Consider the following 25,377-nt stretch of genomic DNA (forward strand, 5'->3'; position numbering starts at 1 on the left):
AGCACGTTCGCCTCACACCTCCAGGGTCGGGGTTCGATTCCCGCCTCCGCCTTGTGTGTGCGGAGTTTGCATGTTCTCCCCGTGCCTCGGGGGTTTCCTCCGGGTACTCCGGTTTCCTCCCCCAGTCCAAAGACATGCATGGTAGGTTAATTGGCATCTCTGGAAAATTGTCCGTAGTGTGTGAGTGTGTGTGTGAATGAGAGTGTGTGTGCCCTGCGATGGGTTGGCACTCCATCCAGGGTGTATCCTGCCTTGATGCCCGATGATGCCTGAGATAGGCACAGGCTCCCCGTGACCCGAGAAGTTCGGATAAAGCGGTAGAAAATGAATGAATGAATGAACACTTAAAAGGGCTCCTAAGGTCAATAAGTGTTAGACGTATAAAGAGGATTTTTATAGCAGAGGAGAAAATGGCTGAAAGGAGAAGATCTTATTAGCGATATGGTTTCATCTCTGACACAGAGCAGACATACCATTGTGCCATATATATATATATATATATATATATATATATACAGTACTGTGCAAAAGTTTTAGGCAGGTGTGAAAAAATGCTGTAAACAAAGAATGCTTTCAAAAATGGAAGTGTTAAACATTTGTTTTCAGAAATGAACACAATGCAGTGAATGAACAAAAGAGAAATCTAAATCTAATCAGTATTTGGTGTGACCGCCCTTTGTCTTCAAAACAGCAGCAATTCTTCTAGGTACACTTGCACACAGTTTTTGAAGGAACTCGGCTGGTAGGTTGTTCCAAACATCTTGGAGAACTAAGCACAGATCTTCTGTGGATGTCGGCTTTCTCACATCCTTCTGTCTCTTCATGTAATCCCAGACACACTGGATGATGTTGAGATCAGGGCTCTGTGGGGGTCGTGCCATCGCTTCATGCTGGTTTGAAGGCAAAAGGTAGTAACACCAAATATTGATCTGATTTAGATTTTTCTTTTGTTTGCTCACTTTGCATTTTGTAATTTGACAGAAATAAACACTCATTATTTATATTTCTGAAAGCATTCTTTGTTTACAGCATTTTTTCACACCTGCCTAAAACTTTTGCACAGTACTGTACTTAAAATGACACGTACTGTGTGTATGATTAGTCTTAAATGGGTCAAATTAGGCTTGCAATTTTAAAGTGAAGGCTTATAATAGACCCTATTTATCAGACAATGGGGATTCTGATCTGTTTCTCCAAGACACACACACACACACACACACACACACACACACACACACACACACACACACACACACACACACACACACACAAAATCATTAGCATCATATTCCTCTTTTATAGTTGCTATGAGTTTGGTCCTAAATCATTCTTATGCTAAGATTCCTAGTTAGAATTTCTTTATCTAAATTAGGAGCTCTCTGAGATCATTCTTAAAAGCTTAGAAGCTTTAAGAATACAGGTTCTGGTGTCTGTTCACTCACGGCACAAGGCAGGCTGACATCCTGGGTCAGTCAGTTTACAAAGCATGTCTTTGAATAGCAAGATAACCAGAGTACCCTGAAGATCATGCATGCTCCATACAGACAGGATGAAGGCAGGAAACATTGCAACCCTGGAGGTGGGAGGCAAACATGCCCACACTATTCCACTCTGCAAGGAAACTTGGCAGTACTGGGGCTTGAATCCCTGACCGGCTGATTAACACCTTGGAGCCATAACCACCGAGCCACCACACAGGATTGCTTTTTCAACCCAGACGGGGCTTAAATATTCCTAAATAATTCTGACCCAGGTCTTTTGCAATTTCTGAAACAAAAAATATGATTTATGTTTTATTTGTTTAGGTCTTCTCCTGCAGAAGTAAAAGCACTTCCAAACTTCCACAGAATTGCAGCGACTGCTAACAGAAGAAGCTGGAAAAAAAAATGTCACAGCCCTCTTCACCTCTCTTAAAAATACTTTGTGCTTTCAGAGTTATGATCCTTTCAGTATTTGTTTAAAGCATCCAAAAATATATTCAAGGGGAAAAAAATAAATTCTCTGATTGGCCCCTGAAGTCTGACTTAATTGAAACCTTCTGTATCGCATAAGGAATTCTGGGACTTTGGCATGTACCCAAGAATCCTCAGAATGTTAGTTTTCCTCTCTCTCTCTCTCTCTCTCTCTCTCTCTCTCTCTCTCTCTCTCTCTCTCTCTCTCTCTCTCTCTCTACTCTTGAGTTGTCTTACATCAGCTCAGTGTGCCTGGATATGAGGTCTAAGTGACTGTAGAGAGAAAGAAACAGTCTGGATTTTTACTTTGGTTTCCTTTCTCACTGGCTGGAATTAACATCTCACTGGACAAATGGTTTAAGAGAAGCTTGATTCAAGCAGTAAGTTTGCTTTGTCTTGAAAACTCTTAAATTTAAGATTTATTTTTCTTGCTCGAAATCAGACTTTAACCTGCATGAGATTTAGGGCAACAAAAAAAGTTTCTTTTTTTCTGTCTATCGACGGTCGCTGAGGTTGTTATTTTTTATATATTTATGGTCTTTTTTTATTTTTTTTTTTGAGTTGTTTGTCTTTTATTTTCTTTGTGCCGTTCCTTCACGCTCAGCCGTTTCTCTGGAAGAGGTGCTGATTGCATGGCAGGCTAAAATAGTGGATAACAGAGCAAACTCCTTCTCGATCCACACTGCAACATGCAAACTTGTGAAATATAGAACCTAAAGATAGAACCATTTTTACTTTCCAAACTCTAGGTGACTTGATTGTAATTGCTTCATTTTGTTTTTTGGTTGTTTTTCTTTGTAGACTGTTATATAATTTTAGTCCATCATTGATGTCATACACAAAGGAGCTGCAAATCCATCCATAATCCTCAGCTTTGCCATTGTTTTATACACTAGTCTCAGGACTTTTTCCAGACTGTTCTTCAATGCAGTAATTATACAGAATGCTTTAAGCGATGTCTTTGTGAAACAATAGATTTAGAGGAGATTCTCTTTTGTTCTTTTTGTTTCGCAGACCTTCGGTACATGATGTCGACTTCTTATTTATGTCACGTATAAGCTTTAAATTAGGTTTGGTAAATGTTTGTCATGCTTGATAATGTTTAACACAGAAAGTTAGTATTAGTATTATTATTATTTTTTGATATTGAACATTTTTGCTCAAAATAGTTTTAATTCATTATTTTAATTACAGATTTCTTTCCTAAAGAAGGTCCTGAAAAACATCCTTTTTTTCTTGTGATTATGCTTATTTCAGAAACTATTACTGTTGCGATTATAGAAAAGGTACACAATTTGAAAATGGTACACAATTCTTTGTTCTCTTCTTTATTCTCTAATATGTTTTTTTTCTTTCCCTAATATGTTATATTATGGTGTAATTCTGTTTTATTTAAAAAATCTGAGCTTTTTGTGTTCCTTTTTGCTTTTAACGTTTTATTTTGTTTTTCGATGTCCTGCTTTACTTGTATTATAATGTAAAAATTCTATAAACAGAATTACAAAAATCAAACAAATAAATATAATTATAATAGTTAGTTAGTTAGTTAGTTAGTTAGTTAGTTAGTTAGTTAGTTAGTTAGTTAGTTAGTTAGTTAGTTGGTTAGTTAGTTCTATAAAGTTGAATCAGTTCCCAGATGTTTTCCATGCATATTGTAATTTTGGTAGGGGTCACATTTATACTGATGTCTTTGACATCATCAATTTTCTTAGCTCATTACAAGCAAATCCTTTTGAGTCAAATCCTTATGAGTCAAATCCTACTTGCACATTTGATTTAAAAGTGAGTGAGAGGTTCTATGAGCTGCCATAGATGTTTATTAAGCAAGAACAAATCGAGGAATAATCAGTAGCAGAAACACTATATTAACTTGTGGCTTATGTTTTTTTCAGTGCTTGGACCCCTAAGTATAGTAGTTGTACCTGATCACTATACGGATCATGTAAAAGGATGGCGATGTTTATCATCTTGCAAAAAGGATCTTACTGTGTGACTTATTACATAAAGCTCCAGGATTGTGTTAAGGTATTCACAGCACTCTTGTTTGTATTACACATGGTTCATGACCTGATTACTGGCAATAGCTCAGCATGGCCATTTCTAAATCCATCACAGATGCTTTATCACAGAAACCTTGTCTATACTTTAATCGCTTTAAAACCCTACCAAAGCTATAACACAGACACTTTCAGCTACAGTATTTTACTCCTTATAAAAGCTGTGCATCTGTAGTGAGCGTAGTGAGCATAATAGGCATAATTTTCCCAGTACTTTTCCACTCTTTTGCATGGTTGGCTTTATCGCTCCGGTTCCTTCAAGATACTTTAGCCGACACTTAACGTATCTCTTCGAACGATGGTAACGTATTATCATTTGGGATGACGGGCATGTCCTTTTTGATTAGGAATGCAGGCCTCTTGGGCGAGAGCTCAGTCAGGAACGACTGGAAATCAGAGACGTCTGGTATAATCTGTAATTTGGATTTGAGATTCGAAACAGCTGAGGCTCTCTTTTTTTTTATTTCCTTCTCCCATTGCTCGCCATCTGACAAATCCATTTGGTATTCATTTAGCTGAATTCAGAGAACAGAAACACAGTCCCTGTCTTAACAACAAGCTGTTTGGTGCGTATAAATAGCAGCCTGTTGAATGCACGGCTGAAGAAAATATCAGGTTCGTGTTATCCTCCACCCAGCTTTAACAAGCTCAGCTTCAGTGCTTTATCAGACGGTGTGTACATTTTTGGTCCCCGAATGGTGTTTAGTTGTAAATGTGGCCCACATGCTTGATAAAATCAGAGCATTAACAGTTGTTTCGGTCTTAATCAAAAATTAGTTTGCTTTAAAGATGTCCCAGTTATGCGAGAGTCTGACCACGCACCACCTTGAAGTTCTTGTTTTAGGCTGTAAATAGACTCAAAAAAGTAGATTAGAAACCTTTATTCTGTCACATATACGTTAGGTTGGGTTCAGAGCACAGGATGATATCATCAGCCATGATACAGTATGCCTGGAGCACTAAGGTTTAAGGGATTAGTTTGGTGCTTTAACCACTTGAGCTTTCGCTGCTACGGACAAAATTATATACGAAAACATGTATGACACACTATTAACTATTAAATCATATTTTCCCTTTAAAGTCCACAGTAATGTGTTATTTTTTGTTGTTGTTGTTGTTGTTTTAAACTCAGGTTTAGATGCTGTGCTATTGAAAATATCTATTCCAGAAAAGAACAATCTGGCAACTGCAAAGGACTATAACCACACACGCATGTAATCGTTGTATTTGAATGGAAAGCCCAGAAATTCTAATTAAGTGCTTAAATGGAGTCTGAATACAGAGAATTTTCCCAACTTAAACAATGGCGTAATTTTGTGACGTAACTATAGTAACATCGGTGACTAATACGTCTTTTTTGAACTTCTTGAGAAAAATCTAAATAAATAAAATACAGTATTTATTTATATAAATTATATCATATTATTTAGAAGGCACTGACAGCTCAAACGACGTCTCAGTCCAACATCATGTACACAGAACCTTGTGAAGTGAGTCCTTTATTTGGTATGTGACTGAGGCAACTGTGGAAAGGAAAGACTCCATTAGAGGTGGAAGAGGAAGAAACCTTAAGAGGAACCAGACTCAAAAGTGAACCTCATCCTCATCTGGGTGACACTGGAGGGTGTGATTATAAACTGTTATAAACACCAGAGTGTTATTATTAATAATGTCCTTTCTACAGTCTGACAATTGTGCATTGATTAGGAGGTTGTGTCCTCAAAGACCACATGGAGTTGGCATCTTCTCACTTAAGGTCTGACCAACTGGCGCTGTTACATCTCTAGATGCCTTAGGATCCTTAATGTTCCACTGGGGTTTACACAAAGACAAAGATCCTTTTTGCACAGATGTAAATACAAAACAATACAAAGCACATCCTTGTGGACTATATCATTTCAGCCATAACTATCATAAACCTGTATTTTTCATAAATTAGATTATAGATTCGAATTAAAATGAATACATTTTTAGACAGCATTCACATCAACCGTCCTGATTAATGTGAACATTTCTGTGTGAAAAATCTGACACAAGATATCTTTGATCACGTCAACAAGTTCTTGCTGTCACCTGGAACCACTCGAGCTGAAAAGGGCCGTCTGAATAAGTTTTCATGCGTTCTCATAAAAGGAAAATATCTGCAATGCTATGTTAGATGCGTTCGGTGAAAATGCATGCGGTTTTAAATGAAAATCTCATGTTCCCTTACTTAGTGAAGAGTTAAGTCAAGTCAAGTCAAGTCAAGCCAAGTCAAGAAGCTTTTACTGTCATTTCAACCATATATAGCTGACACGGTACACGTTTCTCTAGGAACACGGTGTTATGTAGAACAACACAGAGCTAAGGACTTAATGTAAGTTAGTCCTAGCCACATAAAGTGCATCTGTGCGACCTGGTGAAAACGGTGCAAGACAAAACAAACGATACACAAAAGCAGTGCCGACCAGCGTACATACTGTACGTTACTGTATGTCGATAGTACTGTACATGTGCAGAAATACTGGAATGAACACTTAATACAGTAGTAGCAGTTATGAGGTATTGTAATGTACTGTATTGTGGCAAAACAGCAATTGACTGAAATGTGCAAGACAGCACGCGTGAAGGGTTTCTTCAAGCCGGAGCGTTCATTTGTTCACTGAGATGTTATCGCAGGCACCTCTGCTTTTTTAAGAGCTTAAAAAAATCTAAAAGCTGAGGCCTTCGACTCAACAGTATCTGTAAAATATAATGATGATATTATATTGATAAATGATGCGATTGCAAGGTGCCTGATTATATAGTGAAACACATGATTGTGGATCTGTCATGTGACATGGTCTAAGATCTGCCTGCATTCTTGTTTCCCAAGTGATTTATGTCAAATTTGCTGTGAATGCTTTTCCATAACTCACTCTTGATTCATGGATATTCTCAGAAGACAAATAAATGCTGCTGTAATCATAAACGTCTCTAATTCTTAACATCCTTAACACTCTTAGTACAGTTTATTCAATATAATATCCAACTGTGGAAGAAGAATGGTTTATAATCTCACCAACCAGGTCACCCTTTTTTTCCTTTTTTTTTTTTATTACTGTTTATAAGATTCTTTCTTCGTGTCGTTTTAGGAAGGGTTTTTTTTTTGGCTATTGATGCCTCAGGTTTGCTCATTAGGGATCTAAATCTACATCCAGATTTGTATATCCAGATTTGTATTGTTGTATATTGTTAAAGAACTGTATAGATGAACCCTTTTTAACAGTACGCTAGTATTCAAAAAGGAATTATGGGACATTTTCCTTCATTCATTCATTCATTCATTCATTTTCTACCGCTTATCCGAACTACTCGGGTCACGGGGAGCCTGTGCCTATCTCAGGCGTCATCGGGCATCGAGGCAGGATACACCCTGGACGGAGTGCCAACCCATCGCAGGGCACACACACACTCTCATTCACTCACACACTCACACACTATGGACAATTTTCCAGAGATGCCAATCAACCTACCATGCATGTCTTTGGACCAGGGGAGGAAACCGGAGTACCCGGAGGAAACCCCCGAGGCACGGGGAGAACATGCAAACTCCACACACACAAGGCAGAGGTGGGAATCGAACCCCCAACCCTGGAGGTGTGAGACGAAGGTGCTAACCACTAAGCCACCGTGCCCCTGAGATTTACAATCAGTATAAATAAATAAATTATTTTAAGTCTGGTATAATATGAGTCAGGACTTTTATTGTGAGACATGTGATAAACTTACCCAAACTTTTAGTGTTTTATGATAACAAATTTTAGTTGCTTCTGAACCAGCATTTGAATCTCAGAGAGCAGAAATGGGTTTGATATTAGCATTTACTTTCTGTTTGAAAAAAAACTAATCATATTTGTTTTTTTGGAACTTTTATTAGAAAATTTTACCCCTAGTAGGCTTGGTAAAAAACAGAAATTCTTATGAACAGCTCCAAATTTTTAAAGCCCTGAGTGTCTACTTTCATATGAGCCATTAAGCTCCACTCTGGAGTGAGACATGACAAAGACAATGAGCAGATGGAAAAAACATCAGGCAGAAATTCAATTATTTGGATTTTAAAATAATTTGGTTTCCTTTCCTTTAACATGCTGTATTCTCTACTCCCGAAGCCAAAACTGCAAAAACAATTTACCAGTCGAATTTTGTTCATCTTACTTGCTTCGGGAGGCCTAAATACGGCTTTGTTTGTATCTTATTTAATGTCATCTCTACGTTTTCTTGAAACTACATGCTTCTACGGCCATCACGGTAATTATACTACTGGTACAGATATATGACAAGAGTTCATACATGGTTTGAAACGAGATAAAATTAGCCTGTATTTGTCTCAAATGAAAAGGCCACGTTTCAAGGGCCCTTCACTGTCATTTTCAGCTCAATTAGTGGAATTACAGTGCAGTAAGGGCCCTCGCTCGCTCGGCAGCTCCCCCGGCTGCCTGTGCTCTAATTGCAAACAGATTTTGTAAATCATGAACCGTGCTGTGAGTCAACAGATAACGACTGCCTTCAAGCCTGCCTGCGTCTCTCTGACAGCACGAATTTAGTCATTCAGTCATGACTACTGTTATTTAAGTGTAGTTAGTGATTCAGGAATATACTAGAAATTCAAAACAGAGTGTTAAAAAAAACTAGGCTAGATTTTATGAACGGTAGAGAAAGTTGAACAGGTCTTAAAAAACATTGCTGCTCCTGCCATTTAGCAGATTTTAGAAAAAAATATAAAACAGTGATGTGAGATTAACTGTTTCACTGTTATTCTAGATCTTGGGCATTATTAATGCAAATCAGTGTTCAAACTTTAGACACAACTTTTACTTTTGTGTTCATGGACAATTGCATGGATGCTGTGCTAACAGAGCGTACGGAGCTTGATTGAGACACTTCTCAGTTATGCATGATTCAGACCCTGGACCATAAAATCTGATGAAGTGAAGTAAAATGAAATTGGGGACATTTATTATCAATTATAAGCCTTTATTATCACCATATATACATTACATTTCTTCACATATCCCAACTGAGAAGGTTGAGCTCCTAGAGCAGGGAGGGTTAACGGCTTTGCTCTGATGGTGAGCTATAAATTGGGTGGTTTTTCTACCCCATTTAGAACCCATCTACCCCAGAGCCAGATTTTAACCACCAGGAAGTCACTAAAAATGCAATAAATGTTAATCTTAATGAATTTTTTTTATTTTTGCTCTACGAGCATCATGAAAGTAAAAATCTTCCATTTGTATTATTATTTTATTTATTTGTGTGTCAATTTATTTTTATTCCATAGGATCCCAATCCTGATGCAACCCCCTGTATCTTTATTCTCAATTAAACCCTTTTTGACAAGTTCCTTTATATAAAAAAAATATATATAAATTTAATTAGGGGTCACGGTGGCTTAGTGGTTAGCACATTCGCCTCACACCTCCAGGGTTGGGGGTTCTATTCCCGCCTCCGCCTTGTGTGTGTGGAGTTTGCATGTTCTCCCCGTGCCTCGGGGGTTTCCTCCGGGTACTCCGGTTTCCTCCCCCGGTCCAAAGACATGCATGGTAGGTTGATTGGCATCTCTGGAAAATTGTCCGTAATGTGTGATTGTGTGAGTGAATAAGAGTGTGTGTGTGCCCTGCAATGGGTTGGCACTCCGTCCAGGGTGTATCCTGCCTTGATGCCCGGTGACGCCTGAGCTCCCCGTGACTCGAGGTAGTTCGGATAAGCGGTGGATATATATATATATATATATATATATATATATATATATATATATATATATATATATATATAAGGACACTGATTTTTATCTAATACAGTATTCTGATTTGTTTTCCATTTATATCTTTGTGTCAGTATTTTCTTTTATTTTATATATATTTATATTTATTTTATATATATTATATATATATTTCTTATATTTTATAAACTCATTTCAGATTGGGCCAATGTGTGGTGTAACATCACATCAGTGTTGTATGAACATGATCTACGGTTACTCTTTCATGGATTACTGCTTTCTTGGATGTGTGTAGCAATAGCGTGAGAGGCATGTTGACTGTAGCACTCATACAGATGGGGTGAAATGTGTACTTGTTCTCATCTCCCTGAAGCACTCAGTGGGAAGTATTAGGGCTGGGGATCAAGTAAATCCTACTTTATTGACTTTGCACGGGTTCTGAGGGGTTGGGGGGGGGGGGCGGGGGGGTTAAGCCATGCAGTGCATCACTAGTCTTCTGTTGGTGACTCTTAAACGGCTTCCTTTGATTTGTTGATTGTTTTAGTCGAGCACTTCTAGTTGAGAAAGTTTTCTCTACGTTTTTTTTTTTTTTACAGCCATTACATTCTTATTATAGAAAGCGCTCATTCATATGTACAGTACGTTTAGCTTTACAGCATTTGACAGATGTTCTTATTCAGAGTGACTTACAGTTCGATACAAAAACATATCGTCTAGGACAAATAGGTAAAAGCATACTTAGCACAATATCAAGCTAAAACCCTGGTAATCGTTAGTACGATGTATCAGCGCTATGACGTTAAAAGCAAGCTGCACCATAAAGATGTCTAAAAATATCCCACATAAAGGGGTGTAAATGATTGTTTTGTTATATATTTCGAATATTTAGAATGTTGAATATTTTGATTCTGGTAAAAAAATTTAAATCCAGTGCATAGGTGAAAGCAGTCATTAGAGCTTGATAAATTGACAGGAAACACGATTGAGAGCCATATACTGTTGTTATATGTACAATAATAAAGGTATATATATATATATATATATATATATATATATATATATATATATATATATATATATATATATATATATATATATATATTGGCTAGATGTCTCACAGTCGTAGGAGCTGAATTTGTTGTTTTCTCATTTTTTTTGGCACAATCTAGCATCAGCCAACCCTTCATGTTCATATCCAAAAATACTTTTTAAACAGTTCCACTGAAAATGATAATGATACAAATTTGGATAATTGCATCTTTCCTTTTACAAACAAATAGATGCAGCTTTTTCTTCCCCTGAAATATCTCTGCTGTGCTTCTACAGCTGTCAGTTTAGTCTCCCAGAGCTGTGAGTGTACAGTAGATAACAAACAGAAACGTGGACCATTATCCTGATTAGAGAATTGTGTGTGTGTGTGTGTGTGTGTGTGTGTGTGTGTGTGTGTGTGTGTGTGTGTGTGTGTGTGTGTAAGATTAACCATTCACGGATAAACATCTGGAACTTTCAGAAAACAACAAAATCCCCCACAGCTATGCTTCTGGTCTTTCTTCATTCCCCTCTCATTTACAGAGCCTGGAGTCTCTCATTTGAGCAAATATTTTATTGAAGTTCAGAACTTCGGAACCCTTCACTGATCCACTTTTAAGAAGTATGAAAATCTGCAGGCATTGAATAAATTTCATATTTGCAATGCAGAAAAATTCTGGCAAACGCACAAAAATGTGCATACCTGTCACTACTGCCTTAATATATACGTCTACTTTCCAGTGACGTCCGGAGCTGCAATTATGTCTAACATTTTGTATGATGAGAAAAACATGCATCCGAAACCCTAAAGTAAGGGTTTAATAGCTTTTCATCTTGAGCTAGCTGGTTTATTCATGACAGCTTCATACTGAACTTAACCACAGACACGCACGCTCTTACCATGGATTTTCAGTCCGAGTCTCTTATTACTGTTCCTGGTGTGCACTGAATTTTGTGTCGTCCATAATCGCTCCCATCTGCCGTTTTGTAAAATCTCTACATGAACCATGATGATAGGCACGATCTTGGCAGAACGGCACAAATTACAATGCCACATATTTGAAAAGAATCGTTTTTCATAGATCTGTATACATGACTTCAACAAGTACAGGACTGAACCGGATGACCTTTGTCCATTCCCTTTGTCTGGAATTGGGGTTTAGTGTAAAAATGTTAAAATAAGAAGCTGTCTTTTACATGGAAATACTGTCAGAGGTTTGGAGGAGTCTTCAATCAGAGAGCTGTTGAGATGCAGAATGAGTTATTGTATTTGAGGATTGTACTGATTGTCAGGATCTACTGGAAGGTAGATACTGAGATACTGGGAATAGTGTGTGTTTAATATTCTGAGAATTCTTTCAATTTTCAAATTTCCATAAATTTCACTTGTGCTTCCAGGATTATAATTTGTTACACTGTATGACATGATCGCTATAAAGACTATGTAGTAACATGTACGTAGGCCCTCCATGTCAGATTTACAGTGAAGATCCTCGAAGTATATACAGTATACTTAAGAAGGAAATTCCATTTTGATTATGTTATTATTCAGCATGATTTGGGCTCGTTCTTGTATTGCCGTGTATGATGCTTTCATAACTGGTACTGGCAGAAAGCAAGAACCGGTCTGATTTTGACGTGTTCTGTATATAGGCCACTCCTACGCAGTACTGAGAGCACAGTTGTGTTTGGCTGCTGATGAATACTGTGGGAGGAAGAAAAACTCTTTTTTTGCTAACCGGCAGAGACCCACATTCATGCTGTTTTTCAGACACTCAACCTTTACACTAGACTTATACAGCGCTCAACAACACTGCTGGGCTTGGGTAAACATTCTGCCTTGGGGAACATTAATATAACATCTAGTAAAGCATTACAGAAATGGTCAGATTGGATCTACACAAGACATTTAAGCTATACTCTAGAAAAAAAAAATAGTATCTAGCATTCTGATAAACTTTCAATGTACAACCTTGTGACTTTTTTCTCTCAGTTCCAGGTAGAACCCCAGTGATTAAATGCTATAGACAACTGAAATATAGCTAGCTACATAGATTCTTTATTGTTATTGCACAGGGTACAACCGAATTAAGTGTCAGACCTTATAGTGCATAAAAAGGTAAAAAGAAATAAGAAAAAAAGTATACGCATAAACATAATAGAATATAAGCATTAACAAGTGATCCAATAAATACTATTCAGTAAAGGTAGTAGAAAGATGAGATATTACAGTTATATACACAATATATTTCACATGCGAGTAGTAAAGTATACAGTAAAGTTCAGTAACAACAACAGTTAATTGTAAATAATATTATGGGATTGCGCATTCAATGTCTTCTGTACAGATTTGTGGTCGAGAATCAATAGAAATGAGGTAGGAGTCCAGCGATTGTTTAGACATGTGTGTGTGTAGTGCAAATAGAACATTGCACACTGAACATTCAGTGATGGTGTTTTTTTGGTGTGCAGTTCTCTAATGGCTCTGGGGTACAAACTGTATATACTAGCAGAAATCTATATACAGTAGATTAGCCTGCAAAATAGTTTATAGTGAAGAATAAAATTTATTACTTGCGACTATGATTACATTTTTGTGATTAGATAAATAAGGCCTGAAGAGTTCAGTATCTGTTGTTTTTACATTTTACAAAGCCAAATGCATTATTTAATCATTAAAAATGTATGCATATGACTAACGAAATTTTAATTTTAGCACTTGCTCAAAATATTCAAGAAAAATTTCTCGCTAGCCGAGATTTCTAGACAGCTAGAAACCTTACCAATGCACATGTAGTTCCTCTACAAGTCAGATCGAGTGCTTAATAATCTATTCTGGTCTTTGAAAAAAAACATACATACAGTCAGCACTGACATGACTTTGGAGTTATATAAAAACATCACAATTAGCTGCCCAGTTCAAGTCTGTAATTTTCCTATTTACTGTGTCTTGTTGTTTTACATAACACACTATGAGCAACATGTGTCCAAGCCACAAAAAATGAGGCTGTAAAAGTGTAGCAAACAACACCAAAGTTGTTTAGAGCTAGTCCAGTGTCTCTTTCTCATATTTTCCATTACACTGAATGGAATTTTGGGAAGTAAATTCTGTACAATTTACTGAAATCTCTGGATATAGCAAATTAAGATCTGATTATACATGGTTTAAGTATTTTGTATTTTAACTGAATGACATACGAGAGGTGTTGGACATGTTTTGTTTTGTAAATCATTTTGTGTTCCTGTGGATAATCCCACACGGATACTCTAAAGATTTACACTCCCCAAGACTCACTCATTTTTCATCAGATAATCTCACAGGGATTCTGTAGATTTGTACCCAAGAACAGCTGCTGTAATCGTAAAGACTGTCCTGGGGTAATCACAGGAGTAATGGATGTAAAATGGATGTTTTACATGGATGTAAAAGGCAAACTTATGAAGAAAAATGAATGATGTAATGACTCAAGGCTAAACAAACAACAGGAACAAGAGAATAGATTTCACAGTTATACAGAGGCTAAGAATGTGAGTTTGTGTGATAGATAGATAGATAGATAGATAGATAGATAGATAGATAGATAGATAGATAGATAGATAGATAGATAGATAGATAGATAGATAGATAGATAGATAGATAGATAGATAGATAGTCGCATGGATATGGTTATATAGGGTCCAGATGTTGGCAATCTAAGTATGATGAATTTTGGATGTTGTAGTTTTGGGTAGTTGCATGATAAACTATTTATCCTTAATGGCATGCATTTACCATCACTCATGAATTCTATTTGGTCCTTTAAATGCTTCATGTTTTGACTTAACACTATTGCAGATTATTCCTAGGTAAAACCATTAATATGGATCATTTCGTTAAGCATAGCAATTAAAAATGCTTAAATATGTTGTAAACTGTAAATCGTCTTTTACTTGTATAGTGAATATTAGCTAATAGTACTTGACATTATGAGAGGCTGAATCCAAACTAAGCAGGGGACAATGACTGAGACATGTGGCAGTGACTTAGACATTACCTCAGCTGGACAAAGCCTTCTGGACCAGTGAGGTGGCAGACACTCTTAGCAAAACAACCTGGTTATAATTAAAACCTATTAATAATTTTCCAACACCTAATTATTGCTCCATCCATGATTTTTTTAATGGTCAGTTTATTTTCAGTAATAAATCTAGACCTTGTAAGTGGTTTTCTGGGCTGAGATAATGGATCAGTTTTGTCCATGAAGCTGGTCTGTGTGTCAGTTAAAATGGTCTTGGCTGTGGTGTGAAGATTTAATGGAAATTCCACCAGATATTCTAGGCAATTACTGCAGTTTTATTGTCTTAAATAAAATCATGGTTTTATTTATTTGTTTTGCCATTTAATGTATCTCATGTATTGGCACCATGTATTAATACCTTAATAAAAATAAGGTGCAACAGTGTCCTAGTGTCCTAGTATACATTTGGTGCAAACATGCATTAAGGCATACATGCATTAAATATTATATGTGAAGTTTTGTTCTGATCTCTGTTTACTTCTTCAGGAATGAAGGCCAGGTCTCGATTTGAGATGAACCACCTTTGGAAGATCATCATCTTTCCCTTATCACTTCTTCTGTACCTTTCAGGGAATGTAAAGACCCAAGTAAATCCAAGTAAGTCAGTTTTTTCCATATTACTAAGTTACATTACATGCTTTGCTTCTCGCTCCACAACAGTAATTTGGAAATGGTAAAAAAATATTATTCATTAAAGAATGACATATTACATTAAATGTTGCAGAACGTCTACTAAGCAAGTTAGCTTCTGTCATGACTTACATTATAGCAGCACTAAACAGTTATAAATAATAGTCATTCTCTTACCAACTGCTCATTTTTGTCTAGTTTGTAGTGAATAAGACAAAAACTGCAGGTTGTCATATTATATAGAAATCACAGTGGTCACAAGTACAAATTCCAACAATGCGTAAGCAATGGTTTATACAGTATTATGACAATTGGCAGACACCCTTATCCAGAGCAACTTACATTTTATGTAACTGAGCAATTAAGAATTAAGGGCCTTGCTCAGGGGCTCAGCAGTGGCAGCTTGGTGGACCAGGGATTTGAACTCACAACCTTCTAAACGGTAGTCCAACAGCTTAACCACTTTAACCTACCCCAGCCTACATATTGCAGAATCGGTGGCAAACCCTAACCCTAACCCTAACCCTAACTCTATGGATTTGAACTCACAACCTTCTAAATGGTAGTCCAACAGCTTAACCACTTTAACCTACCCCAGCCTATATATTGCAGAATCGGTGGCCAGGACCCAAGGGAGCAAAACTGACCATAATGCACTCTCTCCTGTGTCAGTCACAGTGACACTAGTGAATCGTGGGCATCTTTGAGCTCATGTATGGGGATAAGTGGAGCGCTTTCCTCTGAGTTTGTTACACTGCCCTGTGACACAGCAGGAGCAGCAGTTTGAAAAGTTTCAATTCAATTCAAGTTTATTTGTATAGCGCTTTTTACAATGGGCTTCATCTCAAAGCAGCTTTACAGAACATAAACATAGAACAGAACTTAAACATAAGGAGAAAAAAGAATTAATGTAGTAAAAAAGTAAGATATATATATATATATATAAGATAAGGTTGGTTGGCCGAATGTGTCTAATATCTCACCCTTATTGGTACCTGTTGAATGATAGTGGAGAGTTGGCTAGTAGGTGGGAATTAGCAGGTGACTAATTTAGGGAGAAAACAAAGATTAAAAACAAGCTACAGCTTTACCAGTGAATTTTCCAAAACACTTACAGCGGAGACTCCTACCTCCAAAAAGGCTAAACATTTCTCATCTCCTCAAAGAAAACAAAAATAGTCAAGTCAAGAAGCTTTTATTATCATTTTGATCATATATAGCTGATGCAGTACATAATGAAGGGGGCACGGTGGCTTAGTGGTTAGCACATTCGCCTCACACCTCCAGGGTTGGGGTTCGATTCCTGCCTCCGCCTTGTGTATGTGGAGTTTGCATGTTCTCCCTGTGCCTTGGGGGTTTCCTCACGGTACTCCGGTCTCCTCCCCCGGTCCAAAGACATGCATGGTAGGTTGATTGGCATATCTGGAAAATTGTCGGTAGTGCGTGAGTGTTTGAGTGAATGAGAGTGTGTGTGCCCTGCGATGGGTTGGCACTCCGTCCAGGGTGTATCCTGCCTTGAGCCTGAGACCCTAGAAGTTCGGATAAGTGGTAGAAAATGAATGAATGAATGAATGAGTACATAATAAAATGAAACTTTGTTTATCATGTTGATACATAAAGACACAAAGCAACCTGTCATATAAACAAATTTAAGGACTGTATATTGCTCTGTGCTATTTTATGTATCTGTTTTGTAGTTTATTGTGTCGTCTGTTTCATTATTACATTTTAGCAATGAAACATTCATTCATTCATTCATTTTCTACCGCTTTATCCGAACTTCTCGGGTCACGGGGAGCCTGTGCCTATCTCAGGCGTCATCGGGCATCAAGGCAGGATACACCCTGGACGGAGTGCCAACCCATCGCAGGGCACACACACACACACACACACACACACACACACACACACACACACACTCTCATACTACGGACAATTTTCCAGAGATGCCAATTAACCTACCATGCATGTCTTTGGACTGGGGGTGGAAACCGGAGTACCCGGAGGAAACCCCCGAGGCACGGGGAGAACATGCAAACTCCGCGGAGCTTGCACAAGGCGGAGGCGGGAATCGAACACCGACCCTGGAGGTGTGAGGCGAACGTGCTACCCACTAAGCCACCGTGCCCCCCAGCAATGAAACAGACGGCACAATAAACTAGAAAACAGATACATAAAATAGCACAGAGCAATATACAGTCCTTAAATTTGTTTATATGACAAGTCTCTGTACAATTAATCAACGTCTTCTGACAAATCAGAATTGAGAATGCTACAGTGCTGCTGTATACCATCTTGCTTTGTCAAACATCTTTGCTTTAAAATGTACATTGTGCACATTTTACCTTGTTGTAATGAGTTTGCACATTTTGCCATATTGCTAACTGATCCTATAGCTTTAAATTCCATATACTTTAGTGGATATCCAATTATCAGGCCTGGAAGTCATGTTATACATTAAACTTTCTAGGAAGCTTTGATCCACACCTTTCTACCCAGGTTCTTTTTCACAAGCATGGGTGGTTTGCAAGGAGGAAAGTGTGATGTCAGTGTGAGGTTCAATTATATTTTACAAGGAAACCAGAACGAACCACATGCTAGGCAGAGATACAGTAGGGACAAAGGAAAAAGTAGGGAAGACCGCTGGCTGTTCAAAGTTTCCTCAAGAAGGAAAATCACACCATGCTGTTAGTTTAGTGTCAAGAAGTTCATTTAGATGTTATAAAGGTCATTTCAGAAGTTAGGGCACGTTATAGAGATGTATGTCGAAGCGTGGCAGTGGAATGCATGTGGAATGTGTGGAGCACATTACTGGTTACATTTACAGCTGTGCTGCTTGCTGCTTTATGGCACGTTAAATGGATAAATGTGCAGTTCTTTATACTGATTAACAAGATAGTTTAATTGTTGCCTCATTTGACACGTGACCTAACATGTAGCATGCTTCAAGGGAAAGAAATAGAAATATGAGGTGATCTATACTGTGTGTGATAAACCTTTATTTTATTTTATATATAAGTATTTATTCCTGGCTCCTTCCAAACTTCTAACCACCTTGTGTTTGCCACAGGAACGTATAAGTAAAATGGTTGAAGCTTAATGGCAAGCTGGATTGTCATGTTCTTATATCATTAAATTCTTATATCATTATGCAATGTATAAAATAAAAACATAATTACACTAACTAAGAAAGCTGGCCAGATTAACAACTGCTAGTAAACCAGTGCCCATTTCTAGTGATTTATTTAAGGCAAACTTGTCAAAATATATAAAAAATAACAATAAATGAATAAATAAAAAGAAATAACTATAGCGAAGTACTGTAGCTAGCTAGCTTTAAACACGAGCCCTGTATAAATACTGGAAAAAATGCCCTTTTAAATAGAAAATATGTCGATTTGTTTAGTTTATTTTGATGCAATAGCAATCGCAATGTAAGGTGTCAAGATAGCTTTAAACACAAGCTCTGTAGGAAAAGTAAGAAAATAAACTTTTTCCCATAACTGGGTTTTTGAAACACACATCGAAGTTCAAAGAGCCAGACTTAATTATCTGCATGTCAGCTTGGAGTCATGGATGCATATTTTCCCAGTAATCTCAGAGGTATCCATAGCATTAAAACAAAAGAACAATAGAAAACTGTCTCTTAACTCTCTGTGGTTTTATGACTCTGTGTTATTTTGTGTCTGCATCTATCCAGTTGGTATCCTCTAATTGTATAGCTAAACCAGGCTCTGGATCAAATTGTGCTCCTCTGTGCTGTTGAATCCCACTTCTTCCCACAATGCCAGAGTTTTGAGGCCATGGCCTGCCAGACATTTTACTGTGCTTATAGAAATTGTTTACATATGAATGAGAGATTAATGCTTTATGTAATTTTAGTTTGTTCAATTCAAACCTAAGATTAAAAATTTCCAGAGATTAACTTCTGGAAGGGATCGATATGATGTGGTATGTTCCTGTATCTAGGGAAGCCATTTTAGGAGGAGAACAACTTTATTAAGTATTTGAGGCTAATGTAAGAATTGTTACATGAGAAAGCTGCAGTGTTTGTTCTGCAGTTTTCAAAAAAATTAAATATGATAACAAATGGTTTTATAATGCTATTAGATTGCTAAATACAATGAGCCCCATGTATAGGTTTTAATAAAGTTGTAAGTAGCTCGTGAACTGGACAACAGGAAGTAACAAGTAGACTAAGTCAAAGTAAATAACTAGTAAACTAGTTCACAGAAAAGTAGTAAATGGTTTAGCTCACAGGAAGTAACCACTGAACAAGCTCACAGTGAATAAATAATGAATAGCTAACAGAAGTTAGCTACTGAACTAGCTCATAGGAAATAGCTACTGAGCTAGCTCACAGTAGTGAAGTAGCTTACAGAAAGTAGTTAGTAAGCTAGAATAGAATAGAATAGAATAGAATAGAATTGTCACCTATACATTACAATACAGTGCAATTCTTTCTTTGCTATCTCATGACAGCATCGAGCAGCTAGCTCAACAGCAACAAGCTCAAAGGAATTAGCCCCTGAACTTGCTTACAGGAATTAGTAAGCTAACTACTGTAGCTTATAGTAAATACAGTAGATAGTGAATTAGTTTGCAGAAATTAGCAAATGAATTAGCTCATAGAAAGTAGATAATACACTAGCTCACAGGACCTAGCAAGTGAACTAGCTCACAGTCATTTTTAGTAAATTAAGTGTCCAGGTACCATATTATTTCTTCCAAGGACAAATCCACCCTGAATAAAATAAATATATTTAAACTTTATAATTACAATCAGGACTTAATGGGTTTTATATTTCAAAAGTTATGCTATCAAAAGTTAAGTTATGATAAAAATGCTAACTTCTCACAGAAATAATGAAAATAAAACATAAACCAACAAAGAAATATCCACAATTGTCCACATAATTAGACATAATAGGTTCATATTGTGTTAGATCACAAGCTCTCTGATACAGAGAAGAAATCTCTTGAGATAAATGTGATACTTAACAGATTTTGCTTTGTGTGTATAAGGATGTGTTAATTGTATAAATTCAGAGATACTTGAGAAAGTAAAATGCTTAGGCATGAATTACCATCCATCGTTAAGCTCTAATTGTTGATCCAATTGCAATATAACTAATATTAATGGATGGATAGTGAAGAATTATAGTACACAGTTGTTTAGTGGTGATGTTTGGTGGATTATAGAAGCTCTGCATAGTTTAGGATCCATCAGTTAGTACGTCAAATCTCTCTTTGGCTGCATCTCAGTTTCCTGGGAGCAGTGAGAAGCCGTGACCTTGCTTTGAGCTTATTATTGAATGTAGAAAGAGAGAAAGTGCAATCGTTCACAGTGGATTCAGCAAAAAGCCTGGAGTCTGTGGCTAGTGCATACCAGACATTTTGACAACAGGAAAGTACATCGAATCTGGTTCACTTTCTTTAATTTTTCCAGAAGCACTGTGAGATTTCCAGAGTCTTGTTGTGCAGCTCGCAGTCCACAGAAGCAGAGCGATCCTCAATCTCACAGCTGTGGTTGCAGATGTTAGACAAGTCATAGAGACAAGGATAAAGGATAATAAGTTACTGAGAGATCTACAATATGATTTTCAGATCTTTCTTTTTTTTTCTTTCTCTATTTTTTTTTTACATAATAGAAACCTATGGTCTCTAATTAGACTCTGTATTAAGCAGTCTGGTTATACCTATTAGAAGACCGCACATGATTTTGTAGACAAAGCAGCAAAATCGAGCAGCAGCATTCACCTCCTCGCCCAGAGACTTTCTGTACTTTTAAAGAATTACCAGCGATATCAAGTAACATCCCTGACTGACAGACTTCCATGTCAACCACTAAAATGTTCCATGGTGTCAATCCAGAAGCGTAGAGATGCTCATATTCATACTAAACATCTTTAATCTCCGTCATTTTAATAAAAACTTATATAATAAATACAGTATTATGTGTCATCTGCATTTCATTTTAGATTGAAATGTGAACTAAAATGCCTATTTCAAGACTTTTTTCTTTTATGCAGGGCATGTTTAGGTAGCCAAGCAAAGGTCTGGTTAAGTCTACTGTCTAAAGGTTCCAGAAACTCAGAGACTCCATAATCATCTTGGATGGTTTTTCTCAGTCATGGAGTGTGAAGTTTTTTTTTTCTCCTATAGCATTACTCATGACTTACTCTTGACTCATGAAAATTACGAACTCACACTTACTCCAGGAGGCTTTATTTAAAAGACATCTTTCAATGTGTGGCTGCACCGATAATGTTTCATAAAATGCTTTTCAACTCTTCATCTCTAGATTTAATGATGACTGCTATTTGATAGCCATAAACTGCAGTTATAACTAAATAGATCTATTTTGGTGGCAAATTTTCATCATTTTCCCATTGGTCTGAAAGAAGCAGTTTCCTGTATGCTGTAATCTCTCAGCGCTCTACCACATTCCCCTGAAATTAAACTGCTGAAAATTTTATTTCCAGCAGCAGGAAAAATGCATTGCACTAGATATGAGACATCCTCCGAAGCCAACTTTCCCCTTTTTAAAATTCCCAAGAAGTGTAGTTATAGCGTCCACTCTTTCCTCATTTTCTTTATAAAGAAATGTTAAAAGCATGAGGTCCTGTGCACACTCAACTGTATGTGTGCAGCATACAGTACAGAGAAACCTTATATACCACTGAAACCCTGCTAACAAGATGTGTTTGATTTTGTTTATTTTATGTCTGTCCATCAGAGATGTATGACCTTTTGTGTGGGTGTGTGTATCTTCTTTGCATGCTTATGTGTATTCTTGAGTCATTGAGTATGTTTGTGTGTGTGCGAGGCATTGGAGCCAGCGGTTAGACAGCAAACACGGTGAAACAAAAGTGCCATTTACAAGAAGAAGGCATGAAAAAAAGTAAAAAAGAAGGCTGGCTCACACAGCGTGTAGGGAAAAAGGGACACTTGGAACGAATAGTAACTGCACATAATCCCTTCTCCGGGACAGTGAAAGAAAGCAAGAGGGAAAGGTATTTAACGCTTCTCCAGAGAATATTTGTACTTTTCCACCTCTGAAGTGTGTGATATTTTTAGTCTCTGTAGCTAAATGCTAGCTCTGCCTGCTTCATGGTCTGAATCAGGATCCTGCTGCAACGGGCTCCCCAGCACTAGCAAGAAAACATACTGAGTAAACACATCTACTCTACTGCACTGGACAGATGAATAAACGTCCTTCCTAGCTTTCTGTGAGGTTTTTTTTTTTTTTACCCTTGGATCTGCATTTTGATTAACAACATTTCTGTTGTTTGGCTACAAGCGAAATTTTCTTTTGTTTTCTTTCAATTCATAGAACAGTAAAACAGTAAAGAGCTCAAAGTAAATTGCTGGGTCTAAACAGATTATGGGACGAACCTTGGAAGACATATTATACCAAAAAATCTCTAATAGATCTTTAGCTGAATTGAGATCTAATGACTGGGAAGATCAAGGCATATAAATTACACCCTTGTATCCACAGCCAACCATTCAGTAAACCCTCATGTGTTGTGGATGTGGGTGGAGTCACCCTAGTAGAGACCACTCCCATCAGTATAGCAACGTTTCATCATAGGAAAAATAGGATCGGTTGGTTCAGTTGTTACTAATTAGGGGTTTAAGCCCCAATACTGCCAAGATGCCACTGTTAGGCTCTTGAGCAAGGCCCTTAACCTACTCTCCAGCTCCAGAGGTGCTGTATAGTGTCTGACCTTGTGTTCTGACACCAGTTTCCAAACAAGCTGGGATACACCCAGAGAAGAAAGAAATTTCATTGATATTATGTATATGAGAGAAAATAAATGTTTTACTTAAATGTAATGGGACACATCAACAGTCAAATAAGAAAAAGCTCCCTCAGCATAACAGAGTGATCAGATTTTGTTTCATTTGCCTGAGACTGACCATTTTAAGTATGTGTGGAAAAGTATCCCACAAAACCAGAGACAGGTCATCTTTACATTTGGCCTCTTTGGCTTATTTAATTTAATTTATTTATTTTGGGAAAAAGCATTTGCAATAAAAAAAATTAAAAAAAAAATGCAATGACCTTTGTTCTGTTAAAACACAAACTGTGGCTCATGTGTTCTGCTTCAGTACAACCCTGTCACATCTAGCAGAAGGTTTTGTTAGGGGATTCAGCTTATGTTGGATCGTATCAGCTTGTCCTGGGCCTCTGAGGTTTCCTCCATCTTGACTTTTTAAGCAAACATTTGGAGGAAAGCCGGAAAAAGAAAAGGGATACAAAAAGGCCTTCTCTGCTATTCTTGCTTTTACTGGAAAGAGCACAAAGGTTTGCTGTTGTGATGGAGAGGCCATGTGGACTATGAGAGGCCTTGTGCACTTCCGAATGAACTTTTAACATTACGCACAAAAATATACACATGCGAGTATATCTGAGCATCTAAACTTTTACAGCAAATAAAGCATTTTTTTGACATTTGTGATGTCATGATTTCAGTTTTGTGCCATTTTGATATTTTAGCTGGCTTGTTAGCAGCTTTGCAAGTTTCATTTATATATTTTTTTACATTTCTTGATGTTTTTCCCAATTGATAGAAACCAGGTGTGTACTTCCTTACATAAGCAAGTTAAATTCTACCTCTTTTAGTAGAGAACAACTAGACAACATGTCTAATTTTTAATTTAGTTTAGGGTTTTTTCTGTCAGTTTATTTGTCCATTTATTGGATGTCACTGAGAAACAATTAGAGTTGTGTGAACGCTAATGCAATGGAAATGATTCGACATAATATGAGTGTAAAAGTGAGGAAGGGGTTAAAAGTTATAGCAAGGCTCAATACTACAGATAAGGCTTATTATCACCTCATTATTGTGTATATATAGCTACAATGGATTAAGATTAAATAATTAATACTTAAATAGGAAAAAAAGTAAATAGGAAATGTGTAAATAATAACATTTCTGGAGACACCTCTATTTTGTGCCTTATTTTTATTCCTTACATTTATTGTCTACTATTTGGTTATAATATCAAAGACAGTCGTTAAAGCATTTCATTACATGTTGTACTGGGTATGATTGTGTACAAATAAAATCTAAACTGAATTTAAAATTTTGACACTGAACTGGCAGGGAGACGTACTCCTGGGCGGTTGTGACACTTATTCGGTTGTCCTATTAACATGTTATTATTCACTAATGACCAGGAATTATTCACTAAAATAAATAATATAGTAGAGCTTTCTAAGAATTATGAGATGGAGGAATGTTATTGTGAGGTAAAGGGCTTTTAATACCCTTTTTACCAGTACCTGCATTATCAACGTGTATACTTTAAATAAGTATAAACAAATTCCTTATTTTATGGTCCCGAATCTGACATAATTCGAGTTAGGACACCGAGACATTTATACTTTTTGTTTGGATAATCTTACACAGAAGATAAGGGGTGAAGATAATAGCTTCAAACAGCTTTTTAGATGTTCTTAGTGTATCTCAGAGAGCAGAAATGGGTTTGTTATAACCATATACATGCTTTCTGTCTGTGCATATGACAATAAACACTTTGAATCTTGAATCATTATGATGAATATATTTCCACAAAAAACTAAAATTTCTATAGTCCTGGTGGTCTGCTTCCACCGTGGAGTGTGACATGACAAAAGAAATCTTATGATGAACATGATCACCGCTTTTTTTTGCATCTGGTTAATAACCTTCATGCTAATAAGAATTCGTTTCATTTATTTAGCCAGCACTATTAAAAGCTCAGACTGATATACTAGAGTCTGAAAGCAATACAGTGCCAGTGTAGGGTTTCTTCAATTTTGGTGTTTGACCATACCCATCTACCACTCATGTCCATGAAGATTAAAGCTACACAAACTATCTTCATCTTTCATGGTTTTGTACTGTAATAATATT

At 37.0% G+C, this 25,377-nt stretch overlaps 1 protein-coding gene across 3 annotated transcripts in view; it reads left to right on the plus strand.

Moving 5' to 3' along the window:
- Window positions 1–2,174: 2,174 nt before the first annotated feature.
- ddr2a (discoidin domain receptor tyrosine kinase 2a) overlaps window positions 2,175–25,377 on the plus strand; it is a 38,626-nt gene continuing 15,423 nt past the window's right edge. For 2 of the 3 annotated variants that reach the window (XM_027154501.2, XM_027154503.2), the window contains exons 1-2: window positions 2,175–2,332; window positions 15,326–15,436. In XM_027154501.2, the coding sequence (XP_027010302.1) occupies window positions 15,328–15,436 (109 nt within the window). In that variant the 5' untranslated portion in view covers window positions 2,175–2,332; window positions 15,326–15,327. Of the gene's footprint in view, window positions 2,333–3,844; window positions 3,978–15,325; window positions 15,437–25,377 lie in introns of all 3 variants that reach the window. The other variant, XM_027154502.2, reaches the window with a different exon arrangement.

Source organism: Tachysurus fulvidraco, chromosome 5 (assembly GCF_022655615.1).
Source record: "Tachysurus fulvidraco isolate hzauxx_2018 chromosome 5, HZAU_PFXX_2.0, whole genome shotgun sequence".
Taxonomy (NCBI): Eukaryota; Metazoa; Chordata; class Actinopteri; order Siluriformes; family Bagridae; genus Tachysurus; species Tachysurus fulvidraco.